The sequence below is a fragment of the Notolepis coatsorum genome (genome assembly GCF_963971535.1).
Source record: "Notolepis coatsorum genome assembly, chromosome: 17".
NCBI classification, from domain to species: Eukaryota; Metazoa; Chordata; class Actinopteri; order Aulopiformes; family Paralepididae; genus Notolepis; species Notolepis coatsorum.
The window spans coordinates 111,370,331-111,391,242 of NC_140181.1; the positions used below are offsets into that span (position 1 = coordinate 111,370,331).

A 20,912-nucleotide genomic window follows, 5' to 3' on the forward strand; every position below is an offset into this window, starting at 1 on the left:
GGCTTGACCAGGGAGGACAGGTTGCCAAGGCTGTTGGTAAGGGTGGTGACAGCGTCTGGGAGACCGAAGAGGATTATTTCACATTTGTTTTCATTGAGTTGTAAAATGTTTTGTGCCATCCAACATTTAATGTCATCCAGGCAGGACATGAGACTGTTGAGTAAAGACTGGTTGTTAGGTTTTAGAGACATAAAGCTGTGTGTCGTCAGCATAGCAATGAAAGGAGATGTTGTGCTTCTGAATTATTAAACCAAGGGGTTTAGTTTAGTTTAGTTTAGTTTATTCGGATCCCCATTAGCCATTGCCACAGGCATAGGCATTACTGGGGTCCACACAAATCAATACAATACAATAAAACAATACAATACACCTCAATAACACATACAAATATTATATAATAAAATATCTAAGTTCACCAATCACACATACCCATCTACTCAATCATGTTTCAAGGCATATATGTTCACTTAAAGCACAACAATACATCTCAATACAATATACAAATATATTAAAAATCTAAGTTCAACAATCACACATACCCATCTTCTCAATCACCCACTATGTTTACTTAACTGACAGTACCACTCTTTCTTATATGATTTTTAAGGTGTTTTTTAAATGTCTGTTTGTCTTCAACCCTAGTTAGTGCAGGTGGTAAGGAATTCCATGCAGTCATGGCTCTATACATCACAGTTCTTTTCATTGCATTTGTTCTTGGCATCTTTACAGTACATCTTTCCATTGACACATGCCTGGTGGAGTAACTGTGTCTGTTGATTGTGAATTGTATCTCATCATATAGACAAGCAGGTTTTTTGGTCTTATATATATTTCTAAAAAACATTATGATATTTACATTTAGTCTTTGTTCTACCATTAACCATGACAGTTTTTCATGCATGCTTACTATGTTTGACCTTTTCCTACAATTCAGAGCAAGGCGCGCTGTTTTGTTCTGTGTCATTTGTAGTTTTCCCAGTTTTTCTCTTCCAGCACTTCCCCAGATCCCCGGACAGTAATCCAGATGTGAAAGGATCAGAGCGTGGATAACATGGATCACTGACTCTGGAGTTAGAAATTCTGCACATCTTCTAATTAACGCCAGCCCTCTCCCCATCTTTTTTGTTATGTTATTTATATGCGTTGACCAGTTCAGATGACTGTCCAATGTTATACCTAGTAGCTCTGCTTCTTCTACCTGTTAGCATGTAGAGAGAACAACATCGGGCCAAGGATGGACCGTTGCGGGACCCCACAGGAGAGGGAGGCTGAGGGGGAGGAGCAGTTGGCGATGTTGACAGCAAAGCTTCTATTTGTGAGATAGGAGGAGAACCATGTTAATGCAGTGTCACTGACACCAACCCCGTGTTGGAGACGATCTAGTAGAATGGCGTGATCAACAGTGTCGAAAGCTGCAAAACAGAGCAGTCACGGTTGTCAGCGGCGAGGAGTAGGTCATTCGAAACTTTAAGGAGGGCTGATTCTGTGCTATGGCCAGTCCTGAACCCCGACTGACATGTCTCCAGGAGGTTGTTCTGGTGCAGGTAGGGAGACAGTTGGCACAGATGGTTTGTCTCGACACAGGAATGAAATGACTGATGGAACGCGTGGTTCTTTCTTGCCGCTAATCCATGGCGTTTTGTCCCTCCAGCCTTCCTCCAGGGCCACGCCGAGACGCCGCTGTACCGCTTCTCCCTGTCGGACGGCACCCCGGTCACCGCGCAGACCAAGAGCAAGCTCTACCGGCACCCCATGAGCAACGAGCCACAAGGCTTCATCTCCACCCACCTGCTGCAGAGGTCAGACACCACACACAAACGCACCCTTGTGTTTCCCCACACTGTACTCTAGTGGCCCACCCAGGTCAACGTTCACCCACCCAGGTCAATGTTCAGCCACCCAGGTCAATGTTCACCCACCCAGGTCAACGTTCACCCACCCAGGTCAACGTTCACCCACCCAGGTCAACGTTCACCCACCCAGGTCAACGTTCACCCACCCAGGTCAACGTTCACTCACCCAGGTCAACGTTCACCCACCCAGGTCAACGTTCACCCACCCAGGTCAACGTTCACCCACCCAGGTCAACGTTCACCCACCCAGGTCAAGGTTCACCCACCCAGGTCAAGGTTCACCCACCCAGGTCAATGTTCACCCACCCAGGTCAAGGTTCACCCACCCAGGTCAATGTTCAGCCACCCAGGTCAACGTTCACCCACCCAGGTCAACGTTCACCCACCCAGGTCAGCGTTCACCCACCCAGGTCAATGTTCACCCACCCAGGTCAACATTCACCCACCCAGGTCAAGGTTCACCCACCCAGGTCAATGTTCACCCACCCAGGTCAACATTCACCCACCCAGGTCAAGGTTCACCCACCCAGGTCAACGTTCACCCACCCAGGTCAACGTTCAGCCACCCAGGTCAATGTTCACCCACCCAGGTCAATGTTCACCCACCCAGGTCAACGTTCACCCACCCAGGTCAATGTTCACCCACCCAGGTCAACGTTCACCCACCCAGGTCAACGTTCACCCACCCAGGTCAACGTTCACCCACCCAGGTCAACGTTCACCCACCCAGGTCAATGTTCACCCACCCAGGTCAACGTTCACCCACCCAGGTCAACGTTCACCCACCCAGGTCAAGGTTCACCCACCCAGGTCAATGTTCAGCCACCCAGGTCAACGTTCACCCACCCAGGTCAATGTTCAGCCACCCAGGTCAACGTTCACCCACCCAGGTCAACGTTCACCCACCCAGGTCAAGGTTCACCCACCCAGGTCAAGGTTCACCCACCCAGGTCAAGGTTCACCCACCCAGGTCAACGTTCACCCACCCAGGTCAAGGTTCACTCACCCAGGTCAACGTTCACCCACCCAGGTCAACGTTCACCCACCCAGGTCAAGGTTCACTCACCCAGGTCAACGTTCACCCACCCAGGTCAATGTTCACCCACCCAGGTCAATGTTCAGCCACCCAGGTCAACGTTCACCCACCCAGGTCAAGGTTCACCCACCCAGGTCAACGTTCAGCCACCCAGGTCAACGTTCAGCCACCCAGGTCAAGGTTCACTCACCCAGGTCAACGTTCACTCACCCAGGTCAAGGTTCACCCACCCAGGTCAAGGTTCACCCACCCAGGTCAAGGTTCACCCACCCAGGTCAATGTTCACTCACCCAGGTCAATGTTCAGCCACCCAGGTCAACGTTCTCATGCAGGTCCCAGCCGGTCAGCTCCTTCATGGACTCACAACCATATTAACATTATAACCAAACAAACCCACCCGCTGGTGACCACCGCCAGTAACCTGCCACACTGTGTGGGAAACCCTGCATGCCCACACACACACACACACACACACACACACACACACACACACACACACACACACACATGCACACACACACACACACACACACACACACACACACACACCCACATGCACACACACACCCACATGCACCCACATGCACACACACACCCACATGCACACACACACCCACATGCACACACACAGCATGCCACAGCATGAAGTCACTCAACACAGGTGCTGTGGAGGCATCCAAGTGGTTTCATAATAATAATAATAATAATAATAATAATAATAATAATAATAATAATAATAAACTTTATTTATACAGCACCTTTCATACAAGAATTGCAGCTCAATGTGCAAAAAAAGACAGGTATAAAATTAGCACAAAACTGGCAGATCAAGAGCAAAGTGCAGACATAAAATAAGTATAAAACCAGCATCAAAATAGACCTAGTAGGCCGTGAGGTGAAGGTTGTATCGTTTCATCCCGTTCCCACCTAGGCCGACTACTCAATTTTCACTCTGGGTGAAAGATATATTGGTGTAGATTTAGGAATAAAAAGTTCTCCATTTACAATCCTGCCCGTTTTGCGCAATCATAATTTGTAAGTTTCTTTGACGTAATTGGTGCGAGTTTGGTCACGTACAGTATATTGCGCTCGACCAATAGCAGCTCTCCTTGTTGCCAAGTTACAGACCACAAGACATTGTGTAAACACTGTAACGTGATGTTAGCATTAGGGATGCCCCGATCGATCGGCCAGCGATCGGTATCGGCCGATATTCAGTATAAATGAGGGCTGTCAGTTTATCGCGTTAATTAGATTAATTAATTACACAGCAAATGATCGCGTTATGAAAATTAACTACATTTTTTTTTAAATATATATATATTACATGGCGTTTTCACATTCGCCGAAATGCTTGCTTGTGATTGGTCAATAGCCCCCCGACTGTTTTTTCAATAATGACCGCAGTGCGCAGCTGTTGGCAATCAAGCCCACTGACACACACTGTTTCAGTGCAATTCAGTGCTGCCGGCGATGACAGGGGGCGGAGCGACGAGCGGAGCCAGAACACAGCGGAGCCAGAACAGAGGCTGCTGCCCGCGATAATAATAATCACTTTATTTGGGCTGACAGAGCCACAGAACAACTGCGATTTGTCAAATGAATTAGGTATATTGTTAGTAAGTTAGCCATGTAATAAGCGGGATAATGTATAGCCTACTCGGTCATTGTCGCAAAATAATTGACCTTCACTACGTTTAAAACACCTCGGCGCGGCGCCTCGGTATTTTAAACTCTGTGTCGGTCAATTATTTTGCGACAATGACCTCGTAGCCATACATTATCCCTTACATATTTTTTAAATAATCCATAAGAATGTAGAATACACATTTACAGACTTTTTTATTAATATGGTCCACTTGCATGTTCTTGGTATCTGATTCTAGGGACATCTATGAATCTCAGGGGATGTATTCCCAGTGTCAGAAATACTGTGGGCGGGATCCACAAAGAATGGATTGCACGGTGCAAGTTGCACCCTTACCTACAATTCATTATGAATTGAAAATGGGGGACCCTGATGTAAACAAGACGAAAGTCTTTCTCTGGTCTGCATCCCCTTAACAATTGTGTGTATTGAGCCGTACTGTGTTGTACCCATTCTGCAATCTGTTAATAACATTTTCATTCAATCAATCAATCTGCCCGGTGATTGATTGAATGAAAAATTTATTTTGAGTAAATTGTAATGAACCAAATGAGAATATCAATAAAGAAAAATTATCTTTGAATTTTCTTTTTTTTTTGTTTTTGTTTGTATTATTATTTTTTAAACATAACATAAAATTTGATTATCTTTGACTGTTTATAACACCATGCTCAAATTGACCAGACCTGAAAAATCTAAGCAAATTAATAGATGGAAGATGATTAAACACAAGGTTTTGTAGATACAATACTGAATTCTGCCCTCTGGACACATGGATTATAGAACAGGGGTCAGCAACCTGTTTGACACGGAGTGCCTGTTTGAAATATAGTTGTAACTAGTGTGCCTCAACAATATTCCATGCATCGTATTTTTTTTTCTCATAATCAGGTCTTTTTAATGATAATTTTTACATTATTACATCATTATTGTTATTGTTATTATTAACAATATTATTATGATGGTTGTATCAACCCTAAATCTGAGTTGGGGGGGGGGGGGGATGCAATGCAGACAAACAGCTGCATACAGTGCGACCATTTCACTCACATTTGCCCATTCATTTTTGGATAGCTCCACCTACAGGCCTAATGGAGAACACCAGGATGTGAATGGAGGGTGAATGTGAGGTATATCGTGTAAATAAGTTTTGATTGATCGCAAGACTACACTGTAAAAAAAAATATAATAATAAGTTACCAGAACTTAAAAATATTGAGTTCAGTTACTGTGCATTAAGGTTTTCAGTTTTCAATCCATAATAAGTTAACAGAAAAATAAGTACACGACCACATTATTTCAACCTAATAAAACTATGTTTATTGTCATTGTTTTAAGAACACAAGTTGACTTGGTAATACTCACATTTTGAGTAAAACAAATGGCTTTTAACATGTGCAATGTTCAATGAAATAGAAAAATAAATAATACAATTTGTTGATTAATCCCACTGGTCACAATGGTGACCGTAATAATGTTTTTGTTATAAGGCTCTGCAAATGTTACTGAATGATGTAGCAATGTATTTCCAGCTAAATTGAAATAATAAACAAATAAAGGGTCTCAATTAAATATGTGGTAGTAAAAATAACCTGTGGGAGGATTACAACAAGATAAATGCGACAACAGTGCAAAATATTTCACTATAATATTTCAAAGCAAAAAAAAAAAAAAGGGTATAATTTAAAATTTAATTTTTTTTATTTTAATGCTGCCCCCTGTGCCTATGCAAATGCCCCGCGTGCCTATGCAGGCACGCATGCCTAGGGTTGCCTACCCCTGTTATAGAATATAGAATATCAGGCATAAAATGGTTATGCGATTAAAATGTGATTAATTAGATTAATTAATTACAAATCCTGTAATTAATTAGATAAAAAAAATTTATCGACCTGACAGCACTAGTATAAATATGAGATTGGTGAATTCCGATAATGCTTTATTTTCGCCGATCGTGAAAACCGATCGCTGACACGTGCGAAAAACATGATCCAATTCTCAGCGGAGTTCTAGCTCGCCGTCTTCTCTCAGGCAGCGATGCACGCCTTGCCCCTCCCCCTCCCCCTCACACACACAGCTGCTGGCTGCTGCAGCGGTGCACGCCTTGCCCCTCCCCCACCCCCTCACAGACCCGTCATGTCAACAAACGCCGGCAACAGTCGAGTGCATGAGCTCCTCTTTCAGCATAACTGAAGCATTAAACAAAATGGCCCAGTACACTATTCACTTTAGTTTAATGGCTAACTAGCTATCGTTGTTCCGTTGGCTAACTAGTGACCTAGCTAACGTTACTGTTTAAACAAAATGACCCAGTAAACTATTGACTTTAGTTTAATACATGAGGCATTGTCTAACGTTATCTAGCTAGCTAGCTACTGATAACACCTGATATCAATGTCTGATATCATCATTGCCATTAGTTTTTGCAGCTGTTGGCTAGCATTGGCTAACTAGCTATCATTCTGGTGGCTAACGTTACTGTTTAAACAAAATGGCCCAGTTAACTATTCACTTTAGTTTAATACATGAGGCCTTGTCTAACGTTATCTAGCCGGCTAGCAGTAGCTACAGATAGCTCCTGATATCATAATAATAATTGTTAGACTAAACTAGACTAGAAGTCTTTATTTGTCATGCAGTTTTAACACACACACGCGAGATGGGCGACCACAGGAACACACACACACATGCACTGAGTCGCAGATGAAATGTCTCTCTGCACTTTTCCCATCCCGTTGTCCTTCCCCCCCCAAGGGCAGCCGGGAGCAGGTAGGGCGTCAACGTGAGCCGCGCCCCGGGGACCAATCCAAGTGCTCCTGTCCGTCTTCGTCAAGGACGCCACAGCATTAGCGATCTGTTGTGCATGTTTTTCCATTGGGTTTCTCTTATCGGGGGGGAGACCCTTGCGAGCACAGAGGGGGAGAACATGCTAACTCCACACAGAAAGGCCTGGGAGATACCCCAGCTGAGTACCTGGCATCATGTAAACCTGGTCCCCAAGCGGGAATCGAACCCTGGACCTTCTTGCTGTGAGGCGACAGTGTTAACCACTACACCACCGTGCCGCTATCAACGTCTTATAACATCATTGACATTCGTTTTTGCAGCTGTTGGCTAACTAGCTATCGTGCTTCATAGCTGTAACTGAATGCCAATGATGCTAGCATTATGTGATCTTATAGGTTTCAGTTCATAGGAAAATACTTTGACTATAATGGTGAGAAGTAAATTAACTTAGATACTGTTATGCTTAACACCCAGTACTATTCACTTTACTTAATTTCTACGATTAGATTAGATAATTTAGACCGGACTTTGAGAATGCCTGTGTTAGACCTACAGTATAATACTGCCAGCTGCTATAAGAAAACCAAAAGCGATCGGTATCGGCAGTGTATCGGCCGATATGACTCATCGGTGGCAAAAAACGGGATCGGGGCATCCCTAGTTAGCATGTCATCCACGGAGTACATCTCGACGAAAATGGACAAAAAACACATTCTAACGTTCGCAAAATTGGTTTCTAAACAATGTTATATGCATATATGCTACTTGCTATAGGCAAGCGATTGGATACAGCTTTGAAACGGGCCATAACGTACGTGTTATTAACCATACTGTACATTTAAATCATATCCCCTTCTCTCTACACCAACAACACAGCATTTCTACACGCTGTGAGAACGTCTCGAATGCAAAAAAAAATATCACACCGATGCATGACGTCCTGTCTGGGAAATTATTCGATAAACCTCCATAAACACACAATCCGTGATGCATGCAGCACATTTGTATCAAAAACACTTTACCTTGTGATTCCCAACCTGCAATATTAAAGATGCTGGTACAATTATCTAAAGATTGAGGTTGTACACAAACAGTTCAGTGGATAGTATAATGAGAAAAATAATAGACCCACACACTTTTGATCAAGATAGTTAAACACTACACCATCCCCTTAATTTGAAATGTCAAACAATTTACAAATCAATAAGTTACTCATTAACCTTTTTATTTTCCATTTAAAAACAAAATAGAATGCAGGTACAGGAATAGATTCAAGATTCAAGAGGTTTATTCGTCACATACATACACAAGTTTAAAGTTTGTTTATTATTTATCACAATAAAATACAGGTACTTTACGATGAAATGCTTGTTTCTGTATGAGCCCCTGAGAGTGTGCTTCATACAGTAAAAAAAAGTAAGTAAGTAAAGAGGAATATTCAATATACATATATACAATATACAATACAGAGTAAAACTAGACAATTCCACGCGGGGGAAATTGTGAAAGTGTGGGTGACGCCTGTGCACCGCCGGCCAACGGGAGAGGGTCTCTTGCGAGTCTCTATGACAAACGGTTCAAAAGATACAAAAAGGGGGAGGAGCCAAACTATGGGCATGGTCAACATAGAGTAGACCAATGAAAGAGGACATCCCTACTGAGTACAATGGCACAACCTCATGAATTTTTTAAAAACAGGGCGGTTAGATGGCGTAGCGGAGATTGCGTTCGTCACCAACCACGGATCTTTGAGCTGGATTCGCCTGTTCGAATCCAGCTCACAGCTCCGGGGTTGTCACCAGCTTGGCTGGCCGTTCACACTAATACAATTGGCTGTATTAGAGGGTGGGAGAAGCTGGCGGGGTGGGTCCGGGTCGTTGTAAACAGCGACTCCTACAGTTCGGTCGGGGCGCCTGCTAAGCGCGGATAGGACCTGAGTGGGATAGTGTGATCCTTCCACATGCTACGCCCTCTCAGGGAGGATCCACGCTGCCAGGTGAAAAGAAGCGGTTGATTGGCTGGACGTGTGTCGGAGGAAGCACGTGATAGCCTCCACTCTCCCAGATGATCTGACTGTGGGGGGTAAGTGCGCAGCGACCAGGAAGGGGATTGGGAATTGGCATACGACTAACATTGGGATGGGAGAAAAATCGGATGAAAATGGAGGGGGAAAAAGATAAAAAAAATAAATAAAAAACAACTCATAAAAACTCATACTCATAAAAACTTCATAAAAAAATTCTTTTTGATAAAAAAGTCAAAAAAGTTGTTTTTCAGTCCCATTTCGGGGAAAGTGGTCCAGGGTGGTCGGATCTGGAGTACTGGCCCCCTTTTTAGAAATCAGACTAAGTGTTGAGCTCCAGGCTCTGAAAAACTACTTTTTTGACTTTTTCGTCAAAAAAAAATTTTTTTATGAAAAATAAATATATATAAAAAAAACGTATTAAAAAACTTTTCTGAGTTTTTTAAACTTTTGACTTTTTTGTCAAACATCTTTTTTATGAAAAATATTTAAAAAAAAACGTATTAAAAAACTTTGTCTGGGTTTTTAAAAAAATTCTGGACTAAGGGGGTGTGGCCTAAGGGGGTGTGGTCTACGGATCTGGGGAGTGGTCAACATTGACCAATGAAAGAGGATATCCCTACCGAGTACAATGGAACAATCCGCAAGTCTCGACGACAAACGGTTCAAGAGATACACTAAGGGGTGTGGCCTAAGGGGGCGTGGTCTACGGATCGGGGGAGTGGTCAACATCGACCAATGAAAGAGGATATCCCTACCGAGTCCAATGGCACAACCCGCAAGTCTCGACGACAAACGGTTCAAGAGATACACTAAGGCGGTGTGGCCTAAGGGGGTGTGGTCTAAGGATCAGGGGAGTGGTCAACATCGACCAATGAAAGAGGAGGATATCCCCCAATGAAAGAGGACATCCCTACTGAGTACAATGACACAACCCGCAAGACAGAGGGCGCTGTCAAGCAATTCAGTACTGCTACACAGAGGGGCGATTAAGGGTTAACTCCATGAGAGGTCATTGGCAGGTCAGCTGTAGCCATGAGCCATGAGCCATGAGCCACACACCTGTTACCTAATTAGGCACGAATGACTTGCACTTTCGATCCTATGTATTTCAATGAGGGCAGACGCATGACTGCATTCTCACGATGATTAAAAGCAAACGATAAGAGATGAAGCGCTTTTACTTTCAGATGAGCACTTCAAGGGGTATGTGAAGGGTTGTGTGCGATATTGTGGCATTCCGTCGACAATTGTGGCCCCGGTGACGATCAGAACACAAGGGGGGAAAAGCGATAAAACAAGCCTTTTCTTAGAGTGGGAACACATTAGTGTCTATGGGGAGGAGAACCTTCAAAGAAATGGTCATCAGTTGAGATAGAAATGTCCAATTCCATTTATTTTTCTTTTGTGAGCGAGGCGACAGCCGTGTCATCATTTTGATGTGTTTTTTATTTTACGTCCAAAATTGAGATCACTGTCGCAATTTACCCAAGGTGGTGGAAAAAAATTATTTCACCTCCTCCACTCTAACTTGCCATTAATTTCCAATGGGACCGAAATGTTCCTGTTTAAAGTCGATTCGTAGCCTAACTTTTCCGAAAAGTAATAGACACTCGAGTTTTTGCCAGCCGGTCGTTTTGATACCTTTCACGTGTATGGGGCGCAAACGCTCTGGGAGGAGTTTTGTTGGCAAAATCGGCGGAATAAAGAAGAATAAAAAGAGTATAGATTACTATAGTGTGGTTGCAACCTGGCTTCGCCAGGTCACCCACACTAATTAGTAAACAGTGAGGTGTGTGGATTTGATTTTTTGATTTGATTTTATTACGGATCCCCATTAGCTGGTGCCATGGCAACCAGCTAGTCTTCCTGGGGTCCACACAAAAAAACATACAAAAACAACTATTGCAAAACAGAACTATTAAAAGCCAGTACTCAACATACAATACACAACGAAACTAACAACCAAGATGGCCAAAACTACATGCAAGCAAAGAAACAGAAAACAAAAAAACAAAACAAAACAAAATACAAAATACAGTGTTAAATACAATTTAAGATTGTTTTTAAAATTGAATATTTTTAAGAATTGCTTTTAGAATGCTCATCAATGTCACCAATCACTAAAAGCCAGTACTCAACATACAATACACAACGAAACTAACAATTAAGATGGTCAAAACTACATGCAAGCAAAGAAACAGAAAACAAAAAAACAAAACAAAATACAAAATACAGTGCCAAATACAATTTAAGATTGTTTTTAAAATTGAACATTTTTAAGAATTGCTTCTAGAACGCTCATCAATGTTACCAAAACATCAATTTCACCATACCTTTAAAAAGAAAAGAAAAACACACAAAGCAATCAGAAGAAGTTTTGGACAACATCCATAACACTCATGCATGACATATATTAATTTCCTTCCGGATTATGGCTCCTTTGAGTTTCTTTTTGAAACTGTCCTTGTTTTCCGTCCATATAATATGTAATGGGATCCTATTCCAGTATGTTATGGCTCTATACATTGCAGTTTTCTTTAGAGCGTTGGTTCTGATCTCTTTAGAGTGTCAAACTGATCTCAACAAATACAAACAAATCACACTACTACTGTATAATCCTAATTGCAGACACACATGAACATCTTCCTGTCTCACATTTTCCTTGTTTGCAACTGCAGTGGACTACCTGCAACACACTATCAGGGGCCGGCTTTGTAATCATACAGGTCACCCACCCCCTCGTATGTATATATTTACTGTTAGGATCTGTTTAAATGTACTGTATATTTGCATATCTTGTATGTCACAAATGTAACAGTACTGTATATCTGTATGTCATGTATGTCATAAATGTCATGATTAGATTAGATTATTATATCTGTATATCTGTATGTTGTGTATGTCATAAATGTCACTTGAATTGAAAATGGGGGACCCTGATGTAAACAAGATGAAAGTCTGCATCCCCTTAACACTTTGGCGACCACTGGGCTTAGTCTAATTAGTGGCTAGAGCAGTGGTTCCCAACCTTTTTCCCCCCAGGGACCCCCAAACATCTCTGATAAAATTTGCGGACCCCCTCCTAATAAGATACCATAAAATACTTTTTTTTTTTTCATTTTAATAACAAACTGCTTATACACAGGCATATGCATCACAATTAGACCCACTATGCTTCTTTGACTTGTGCCTTCAATCAACAAATCTCATCTTGCACCATATGCATTTCAAAATGTTTGGCCAATATTCAAATGCTGTATTCATCCTCTCAAATCAGGCCCTAATGGTGAACGGTTTGCATTTATGGAACAAATCAATGCAACAAATTAAACTAAATATGAGACAGGAAATTCCAATCAGTAGCAGAGAGAATCTGTCCTAGCTGGGTTTAATACCTTTTTTTTTGTCATTTTAATAACAAACTGCTTATACACAGGCATATGCATCACAATTAGACCCACTATGCTTCTTTAACTTGTGCCTTCAATCAACAAATCTCATCTTGCACCATATGCATTTCAAAATGTTTGGCCAATATTCAAATCCTGTATTCATCCTCTCAAATCAGTCCCTAATGGTGAACGGTTTGCATTTATGGAACAAATCAATGCAACAAATTAAACTAAATATGAGACAGGAAATTCCAATCAGTAGCAGAGAGAATCTGTCCTAGCTGGGTTTAATACCTTTTTTTTGTCATTTTAATAACAAACTGCTTATACACAGGCATATGCATCATAATTAGACCCACTATGCTTCTTTGACTTGTGCCTTCAATCAACACATCTAATCTTGCACCATATGTATTTCAAAATGTTGGCCAATATTCAAATCCTGTATTCATCCTCTCAAATCAGGCCCTAATGGTGAACGGTTTGCATTTATGTTGAATGAAGTAAGAATCCACTGCAGTAAAAATATCCTCACCTCGAGTGGTGGTAGTAAGGTTGACTGACATGAGAATGTCCTGCTTCAGATCCTCATTTTCGATATATTGCACATAAACGATGAGCACAGCCTCGTCTGCGACAGTTGTAGTTTCATCAAGTTGTATGGCAAATGGACCCTTTCTAAGCTTTTCTGACAGCTGCTGCTCGCAATCACTTGACATCTTATCAATTCGGTCTTTCACTACATTGTTCGAGAGTGGTACTGATTTTAGTTTATCCGCCACCTGTGGGCCGCACAGTTTCTAAACCATTTTGATGCAGGCTGGTTTAATGAGCTGCTCGCCAATATTGTGCGGTTTCTTTGCTTTTGCAATTAAAAGCGAACACTCAAAGGAGGCTTCGGTAGCCTTCTGTAAATCACTGCCACCCCTGCTCCACGCTACTCTAACATCAACAGGCTTGTTCGCCTTGAGAGACTGTTCTTTCCTCCGAAAAAAGTCCGGATCCTTCCCAACGGTTTCTGGGTGCTTAGACGCCTGATGTCTCTTCAGCTTGCTGGGCTTCAGGCTCGAGTTTGCCAACTTTTCTCCACAAATCACACACTCAGGTCGTTTGTCTGGTCCCTCAGTGAAGCCCATGGTGATGTAATTTTCGCGATTGCTGTAGGTCCTAACTTTTTTTGCAGATGAGCTGCCGTCATCTCCTTTTCGTTTGTCACACATTTTCGCCTCTGGCGGCTGACTGCAGACGAGCCGAGAAAGTTAACTAGCGTGCTAGGCTAGCTACAGAAAGTGATACAGTCAACTGATTCGCGTTTTAGCGGCTACCCGGTAGCCTACTGTTAACGTTCAAAAATCATGTCTAGATGTTTATTTATTTATCTTTATTTTTGTATTGTAGTGGAGAGACTATTCATGCTTCTGATGATACAAATATGCTAATTAAATATTTATCTAAAAAAAAAAAAAAAAAAAAAAAAGACCTCAAATCATCTGTGGTCTGGCGGACCCCCTGCGCCCCCTGGCGGACCCCCAGGGGGTCCGCGGACCCCAGGTTGGGAATCACTGGGCTAGAGGACCGGGGAATGTAAACAGACGTGACCCTGTTTGTTGAGCTATATCTATACTTTATAGTATTGCTATCTGTCCATTCTCATTGTCAATTGAGTTCATAAACCGTCCCTTCAAAATGGCTTAAAGAAAGAAAATGCATCGGTAGGTTATCATTTTATAGCGCCGTGAATATAAGCTTTATCGCAAATTTTGTCTCATATATTTTTCTGGAAAGCTAGTTATGGAGCTAATGGCTACTAACGTTATATTCAACGGCATTTCCGTTTTATATATGCTAATGAAATAACTCAAACTGCATATGATCCGGGCTGTCCCAGAGCATGTATGGATGAAAGGGGGGGGGGGGGGGGGGCGGGAGACGTCGTTTAGTATTATTGATTACCAATACAGTGTCCGTGTAACTAGCCACATTCACTGATCGAATGCTTGCGTCTCACAACAAGGTCTGATCCAGCTGTAATTTAGGTAAATAAGGTCTTACCATGAGCCCATGGGATACCCCTGGGCATTTCCCCGTTATCGATCGGCATCTGGTAGATCGATATGTCCATTGGCTGATGATAAATCCCATTATTCCATGGTGAAATCTGCGATTCGAAACGTGATCCACAGTACATTGTGTTTGTTCAGGATCCGGGTACTAGGAAACTGAAACTGAATGAAAAAAATAAGTTTTCCATTTGCCCACAAGGCATACTGCAGTGGAGCGATGGCGCCCCTAAGAGGATCTAGCCGGTATTGCATGTTCGCGATTCCACAGACGAGGGTAGATCTGCAGAGCCGGTCGGGGATCTCAACCCGGTTATTAATATGGAATAAAACAATAACAACTTGCCACGGCTATATACGTGCCTCTGGTCCACAACGCATGGCACCGAAACACGTATAAACTCGTGGCTGGTCCTTAATGTGTTAACAATTGTGTGTATTGAGCTGTACTGTACCAATTCTGCAATCTGTTAATTAAAGTTTTCAATCAATCAATCAAACTGTTAACTCCCCATCCTCAACATGCCACCCATTGCCAACAGGTGAAGGGGCACACATTATAGCTTTCAATGAATGTCTTATTATAGCTGCTTGGTCATTTGCCCTTTTGCAGCGTTGGTACAATGCGCCACTTGTCGGGGGCATAGAGAGTTCTGGCAAAGCCGATGATGCCATGCAGAATGCTTTATATCTGGCATCATTCACATTCTTAGCTGATGGCTGGCCATACAGGTGGCACACATATTTGCTAAGACCATCAAAGGTAGACTGGTCTAGGGTAATTCACCTTTCCCCCTGTGCAACATCCTGATGTGTAATATCCACAGTGCAATACCCACCCACTACCATCTGACACTGTGATTGTTATTTGTGTATTGCTATTCTGTATATTGTATTAGTGCGGACGACCAGCTAAACTGAAAGCAATGTGGAGCGCTGGGCTCGAACAGGGAGGCGAACCTGTTCGAGCCCAGTCTCCAGTATTCGTGGTGAGCGCCTTGCCCACTGCACCACGTAGCCGCCCACCATTTAATGTTTCTGTATAGGATTTTATGTTTCAAGATTCAAGATTCAAGATTGTTTATTGTCATATGCACAGTTAAAACGACAGTTTGCCATACAATGAAAATCTTACTTTGCTAGTCCACCCTTCACAAAAAAAATCACACAGTACTTAACTTAAACATATTTAAATACAAGCGAGTGCTAGAAAATAAGGTAAAATAGATAAAAATATATATACAAGGCACAGTGAGTTACATTGCACGTTCCGATCATGTGAATGGAGGTGACAGTGGTCACAGCAGCAGTTAAAAGTGTCTTTAGTGATTCATAGTTCATAGTTCATTGTAGAAGGTGTGTGTGGAGGGGGGGGGGGCTAGGCATTCAAGAGTCTGATGGCCTGTGGGTAGAAACTGTTTGTCAGTCTCGTAGTTCTGGCTTTCAGACTCCTGTATCGCCTGCCTGATGGCAGGAGGTTGAAGAGTCTGTGTTGGGGGTGTGCACTGTCCTTAATGATGTTATATGCTCCCTTGGTGGCCCTGGTAGAGTAGATGTCCTGTAGTGAGGGGAAGGCTGCTCCAGAGATGTACTGAGCAGTTTGAATCACTCGCTGGAGTGCCTTCCTCTCCTTAGCAGTGCAGTTTCCATACCAGACCGTGATTGAGCTGGTAAGGACACTCTCAACCGTACTTCTATAGGTGGCATGCCAAATTTTCTCAGCCTTCTTAGGAAGTACAGTCGTTGGTGGGTTTTTATAAATGATCTGTTGGGTGTTGTGAGCCCAGGTGAGGTCCTCGCTGATGTGGATACAGAGGAATTTAAAGGAATTTAAAGGTTTTAACCCTATCCACCTCTGTCTCACGTGGGTCAATAATCATCTCCTTGGTCTTGTCTGCGTTCAAGGAGAGATTATTGTCCTGACACCAGGCCCCCAGTTCCGCCACCTCCCTTCTGTACGCCTCCTCAGCTCCCCCAGTGATCAGTCCGATGACTGTAGTATCATCTGCGAATGTGATGATACTGGTGTTGTTCTGGGACGCCACACCGTCGTGTGTGAAGAGGGTGTTTGAACAAAATTACTTGTGATTTTATTACTGCACCTTAGCTTTGAGTCCCAAATCTCGTTGTATGCAAATATAATGACAAAGTACAATCTAATCTAATCAGGGTCCCCCATGTTCAATGCATCATGACATTTATGACATACACGACATACAGATATGATGACATTTATGACACAAATCGATCTCTAAACAATGTTTGTATGTCTCCGTAATGGTATGATTCTGGCCTGGTAGGCACCGTTCGACACAGTTTCTATATCTATCCCACTGTGTCTGTGTAAAATCTTGTACACGTTTTTGTCCATTTTCGTCCTGTTCTGATGTAACGTTACTCTGTCATTTGTTGTCACCCGACGGCCGTATCCTCGCAACAAAGAGAGCTGCTATTGGTCGAGCGCAAGATACGCGACCGAACTCGCACCAATTACGTCAAATACAACTCTGTGGTGACCAAGTATCCGTTCGCGAGGAACGATCTAGTCCCGACTTTGCGCAAAATGGGCAGGATTGTAAATGGTGAACTTTTTATTCCTAAATCTACGCCAATAGATTTTTAGCCCAGAGTGAAATTGTGTCGTCCGGGGAGGTGGGCACGAGAATAGTTTTCTAGCCGTACGGCCTATAGGTAAGACGTAGGACACCAAAGATTTCCTTATTTTATCCATTAAAATGTTTCTGTCCTCCACAGGGAGCCGCATGGCTACCGCTCTGCCCAGGGCGGGGGCATGATGCCAGGCATGATGAGGCCGCAGGGCATGGGGGAAGGCCCCAACCCAAACGCCCAGATGAACATGAATCCCAGTGGGGGGATGGGCATGGGTGGGATGGGGGGCATGAACAGGGGCTATGGGATGAGCGAGCAGGGTCACATGGGCCACATGGGCGGGGGGCCGATGTATGGAGGAGGAGGAGGAGGAGGAGGAGGAGGTGGAGGAGGAGGAGGTGGTGGAGGAGGTGGTGGAGGAGGTGGTATGGGCAACCGCATGATGCAGATGAATCAGATGAGTCAAATGAGTCAGATGAGTCAGATGGGACCAATGAATCAAATGGGACACATGAATCAGATGAATCAACAAATGGCTCCCATGAATCAAATGGGTCAGATGAATCACCCGGGCCCCCCCGGCATGCAGCAGCAGCCCCCCTTCCAGAGCAGCGGGGGCTACGGACTCGGGGGCATGACCAGCCCCTCGGGAAGCCCCCGCATGGCAGGCACCCACCCCCAGCAGGGGCTCCTCATGTCACCCCGGAACCGTGGGAGCCCCAAGATGGGCGCCAGCCAGTTTTCACCCGGAGGTAGGTGGAGCCGAACGACATCATTCATTAGCTCATATCACTGTATATGGCTTGTGTTGACTGCAGAGTGTGTTGTGATGTCCCCTCAGGCAGCTTGTGTTGACTGCAGAGTGTGTTGTGATGTCCCCTCAGGCAGCTTGTGTTGACTGCAGAGTGTGTTGTGATGTCCCCTCAGGCAGCTTGTGTTGACTGCAGAGTGTGTTGTGATGTCCCCTCAGGCAGCTTGTGTTGACTGCAGAGTGTGTTGTGATGTCCCCTCAGGCAGCTTGTGTTGACTGCAGAGTGTGTTGTGATGTCCCCTCAGGCACACACTCTCCCAGGAGCGGCCTCAGCGGCGCAGGAGGCTCCACCACCTTCTCCAGCAGCTCCCTCAACGCGCTCCAGGCCATCAGTGAGGGAGTGGGCAACCCCTCCACCCTGACCTCCCCCTCGCCGGCCCCCCTCAAACAAGACGGCTCCCCCGGTGGTGTCCACTCCAACTCCTCCTCTTCCTCCTCTCAGCCCGCCGGCCAGCCGGCCAAGCCCGGCCAGGACGGCTCCAGGAGCCCAGCGGGAGGCGACCACCCCCGCCCCCCCCTCCAGCAGCAGCAGCACCAGCAGCGCTCCGAGAGCTCTGGAGACCGAGCGGACACTGCGGCCACTAAAGAGCCCGGAGATGGAGGCGGCGAGGCCGGCTCTGAACCCCCCGGAGGGTGCCGGACAGCAAGGGCCACAAGAAGCTGCTGCAGCTGCTGACGTCCCCCACAGAGGAGCTGGGGGCCACTGGGCCCCCTGTAGCGCCCCCACCAGCCAGCAGCAACACCCCTGCAGTCTCCGACAGCAAGGACCCCCCTGGCGGCACGACCAGCCCCTCGTCCACCGGAGTGTCTTCCTCTTCGTCCGCAAACCCGAGCCAGGCGGGCGGGCCGGGGGTGCCTGGGGGGCCGGGGGGCCAGGCGGGCGGGCCGGGGGGGCCTGGGGGGCCGGGGGGGGGCGCTGTCCTCAGCCCAGTACACGGCCTCGCTGCAGGAGAAACACAAGATCCTGCACAAGCTGCTGCAGAACGGCAACACCCCGGACGACGTGGCCAAGATCACGGCCGAGGCCACTGGGAAGCTGACCCTGGGGGGAGGCCAGGAGGGGGGCGAGGCGGGGGCGGGAGGAGGAGGAGGTGGAGGAGCAGGAGGAGGAGGAGGAGGAGGAGGAGGAGGAGGAGGAGGAGGAGGAGGAGGTGGAGGAGCAGGAGGAGGAGGAGGAGGAGGAGGAGCAGGAGGAGGAGGAGGAGGAGGGGCGGCGGAGGAGGAGGAGGAGGAGGAGGAGGAGCAGGAGGAGGAGGAGGTGGAGGAGGAGGAGGAGGAGGAGGAGGAGGAGGAGGGGCAGCGGGAGGAGGAGGAGTCACGGAACCCAAGCAGGAGCAGCACAGTCCCAAGAAGGAGAAGACCCACGTTCTGCTCCACTACCTCCTCAACAAGGACGACTCCAAAGAGCCGCTAGACGTCAAGCCCAAGCCGGAGGAGCTGGAGGGGAAGGGCCCCCGGCCCCCGCGGAGCGGCCCTGGCTCTGGGCCCACGCCAGAACATGCTGAGGGCAAGATCAAGTCCGAGCCCCCTGATGAGGTGAGAGTTCACGTCACACTTTCACACTGCTCTCCCAAGGGAGTGACCTGCTGACTTATTAACACTCGCACAGCCGACAAGCGGTCACATGACCCCGAGGCATTTTCAATAGATGTCTCCTCGTCACTCGGTCGAGCTGCAGCTCTGTCACTCAATGACTTGTCCTAAAAGTACCCGTTTTATCTGCAGCACGGTTTCTGAAATTTCAAAATGACTTCAGGAAAATGTAATTAGAACGTTATTCCACATTATGGGCCGTTGGAACAGACGAAAGTCACAGCACTTTGTCAGCGTCTAGCGCAGGGGTGGCCAACCCGTGGCTCGCGAGCCGCATGTGGCTCTTTGCCCGTCAATGTGTGGCTCTTCCATCCAAAAAAATTATTATAATAATTATAATATATATATATATATATATATTTTGTTTTTGTCACTCAAACCTACATTTCATTGTGGTAAACCTCATATTTTATATTGAGAGGTAATTATATAGTTTACACTGTTTGTTTTTCTCATATTTCTCATATAAGCTGTCAGGTCATCTGAGCTGGTGTTAAGACACGCTGTGTGTCGCTGGACCTTGATTGTGATTGTTTCCATCTCCAGCTGGAGAACCTGGAGTCTATCCTGGGAGGCCTGCGGGGGTCCGGCTCGGAGTTCTACCCTGACCAGGCAGGGGGGGGAGGGGGCTAATGAAGCGGGAAACAAACCCCAGGGTTGCCACGACGACAACCCGCAAGGTTAGTTGCTCAAGGGCCCACCCCACCCAGCACAGACGCCTACCTATATATTATTGGGGCTGACGGAGGAGAATCCATTGCTTCCTCTATGTTTTGTGTGTATAGGGAGTCCAGGGCTGGGGCCCTTCCAGAGGGCCATGTCTGTGGACGGGAAGCCTCCAGGGGGCGCCGGGGGGCCAGGGAGACGTCCCATGCTGATCAAGCAGGAGAACATGATGGGAAGCCCAGACGGCTACCCGGGGGACATGGTGTGTGTCCAAGGGGCGTTGGACCAAGTAACTGAGTCACTCTCTCTCCTCTCTCTCTCTCTCTCTCTCTCTCTCTCTCTCTCTCTCTCTCTCTCTACCTCTCTCTCTCTCTCTCTCTCTCCTCTCTCTCTCTCTCTCTCTCTCTCTCTCTCTCTCTTCTCTACCCTC

At 45.6% G+C, this 20,912-nt stretch overlaps 1 protein-coding gene across 1 annotated transcript in view; it reads left to right on the forward strand.

Annotated features, from left to right (window-relative positions):
• LOC311244226 (nuclear receptor coactivator 3-like) overlaps window positions 1-20,912 on the forward strand; it is a gene marked incomplete at its 5' end in the record, with an annotated part of 127,395 nt that overhangs the window by 69,543 nt on the left and 36,940 nt on the right. The window contains 10 exon segments of the mRNA XM_084333632.1: window positions 1,652-1,799; window positions 17,557-18,164; window positions 18,469-18,849; window positions 18,852-19,113; window positions 19,115-19,314; window positions 19,539-19,759; window positions 20,363-20,445; window positions 20,447-20,496; window positions 20,602-20,739; window positions 20,742-20,771. Of these exon segments, the coding sequence (XP_084189758.1) occupies window positions 1,652-1,799; window positions 17,557-18,164; window positions 18,469-18,849; window positions 18,852-19,113; window positions 19,115-19,314; window positions 19,539-19,759; window positions 20,363-20,445; window positions 20,447-20,496; window positions 20,602-20,739; window positions 20,742-20,771 (2,121 nt within the window).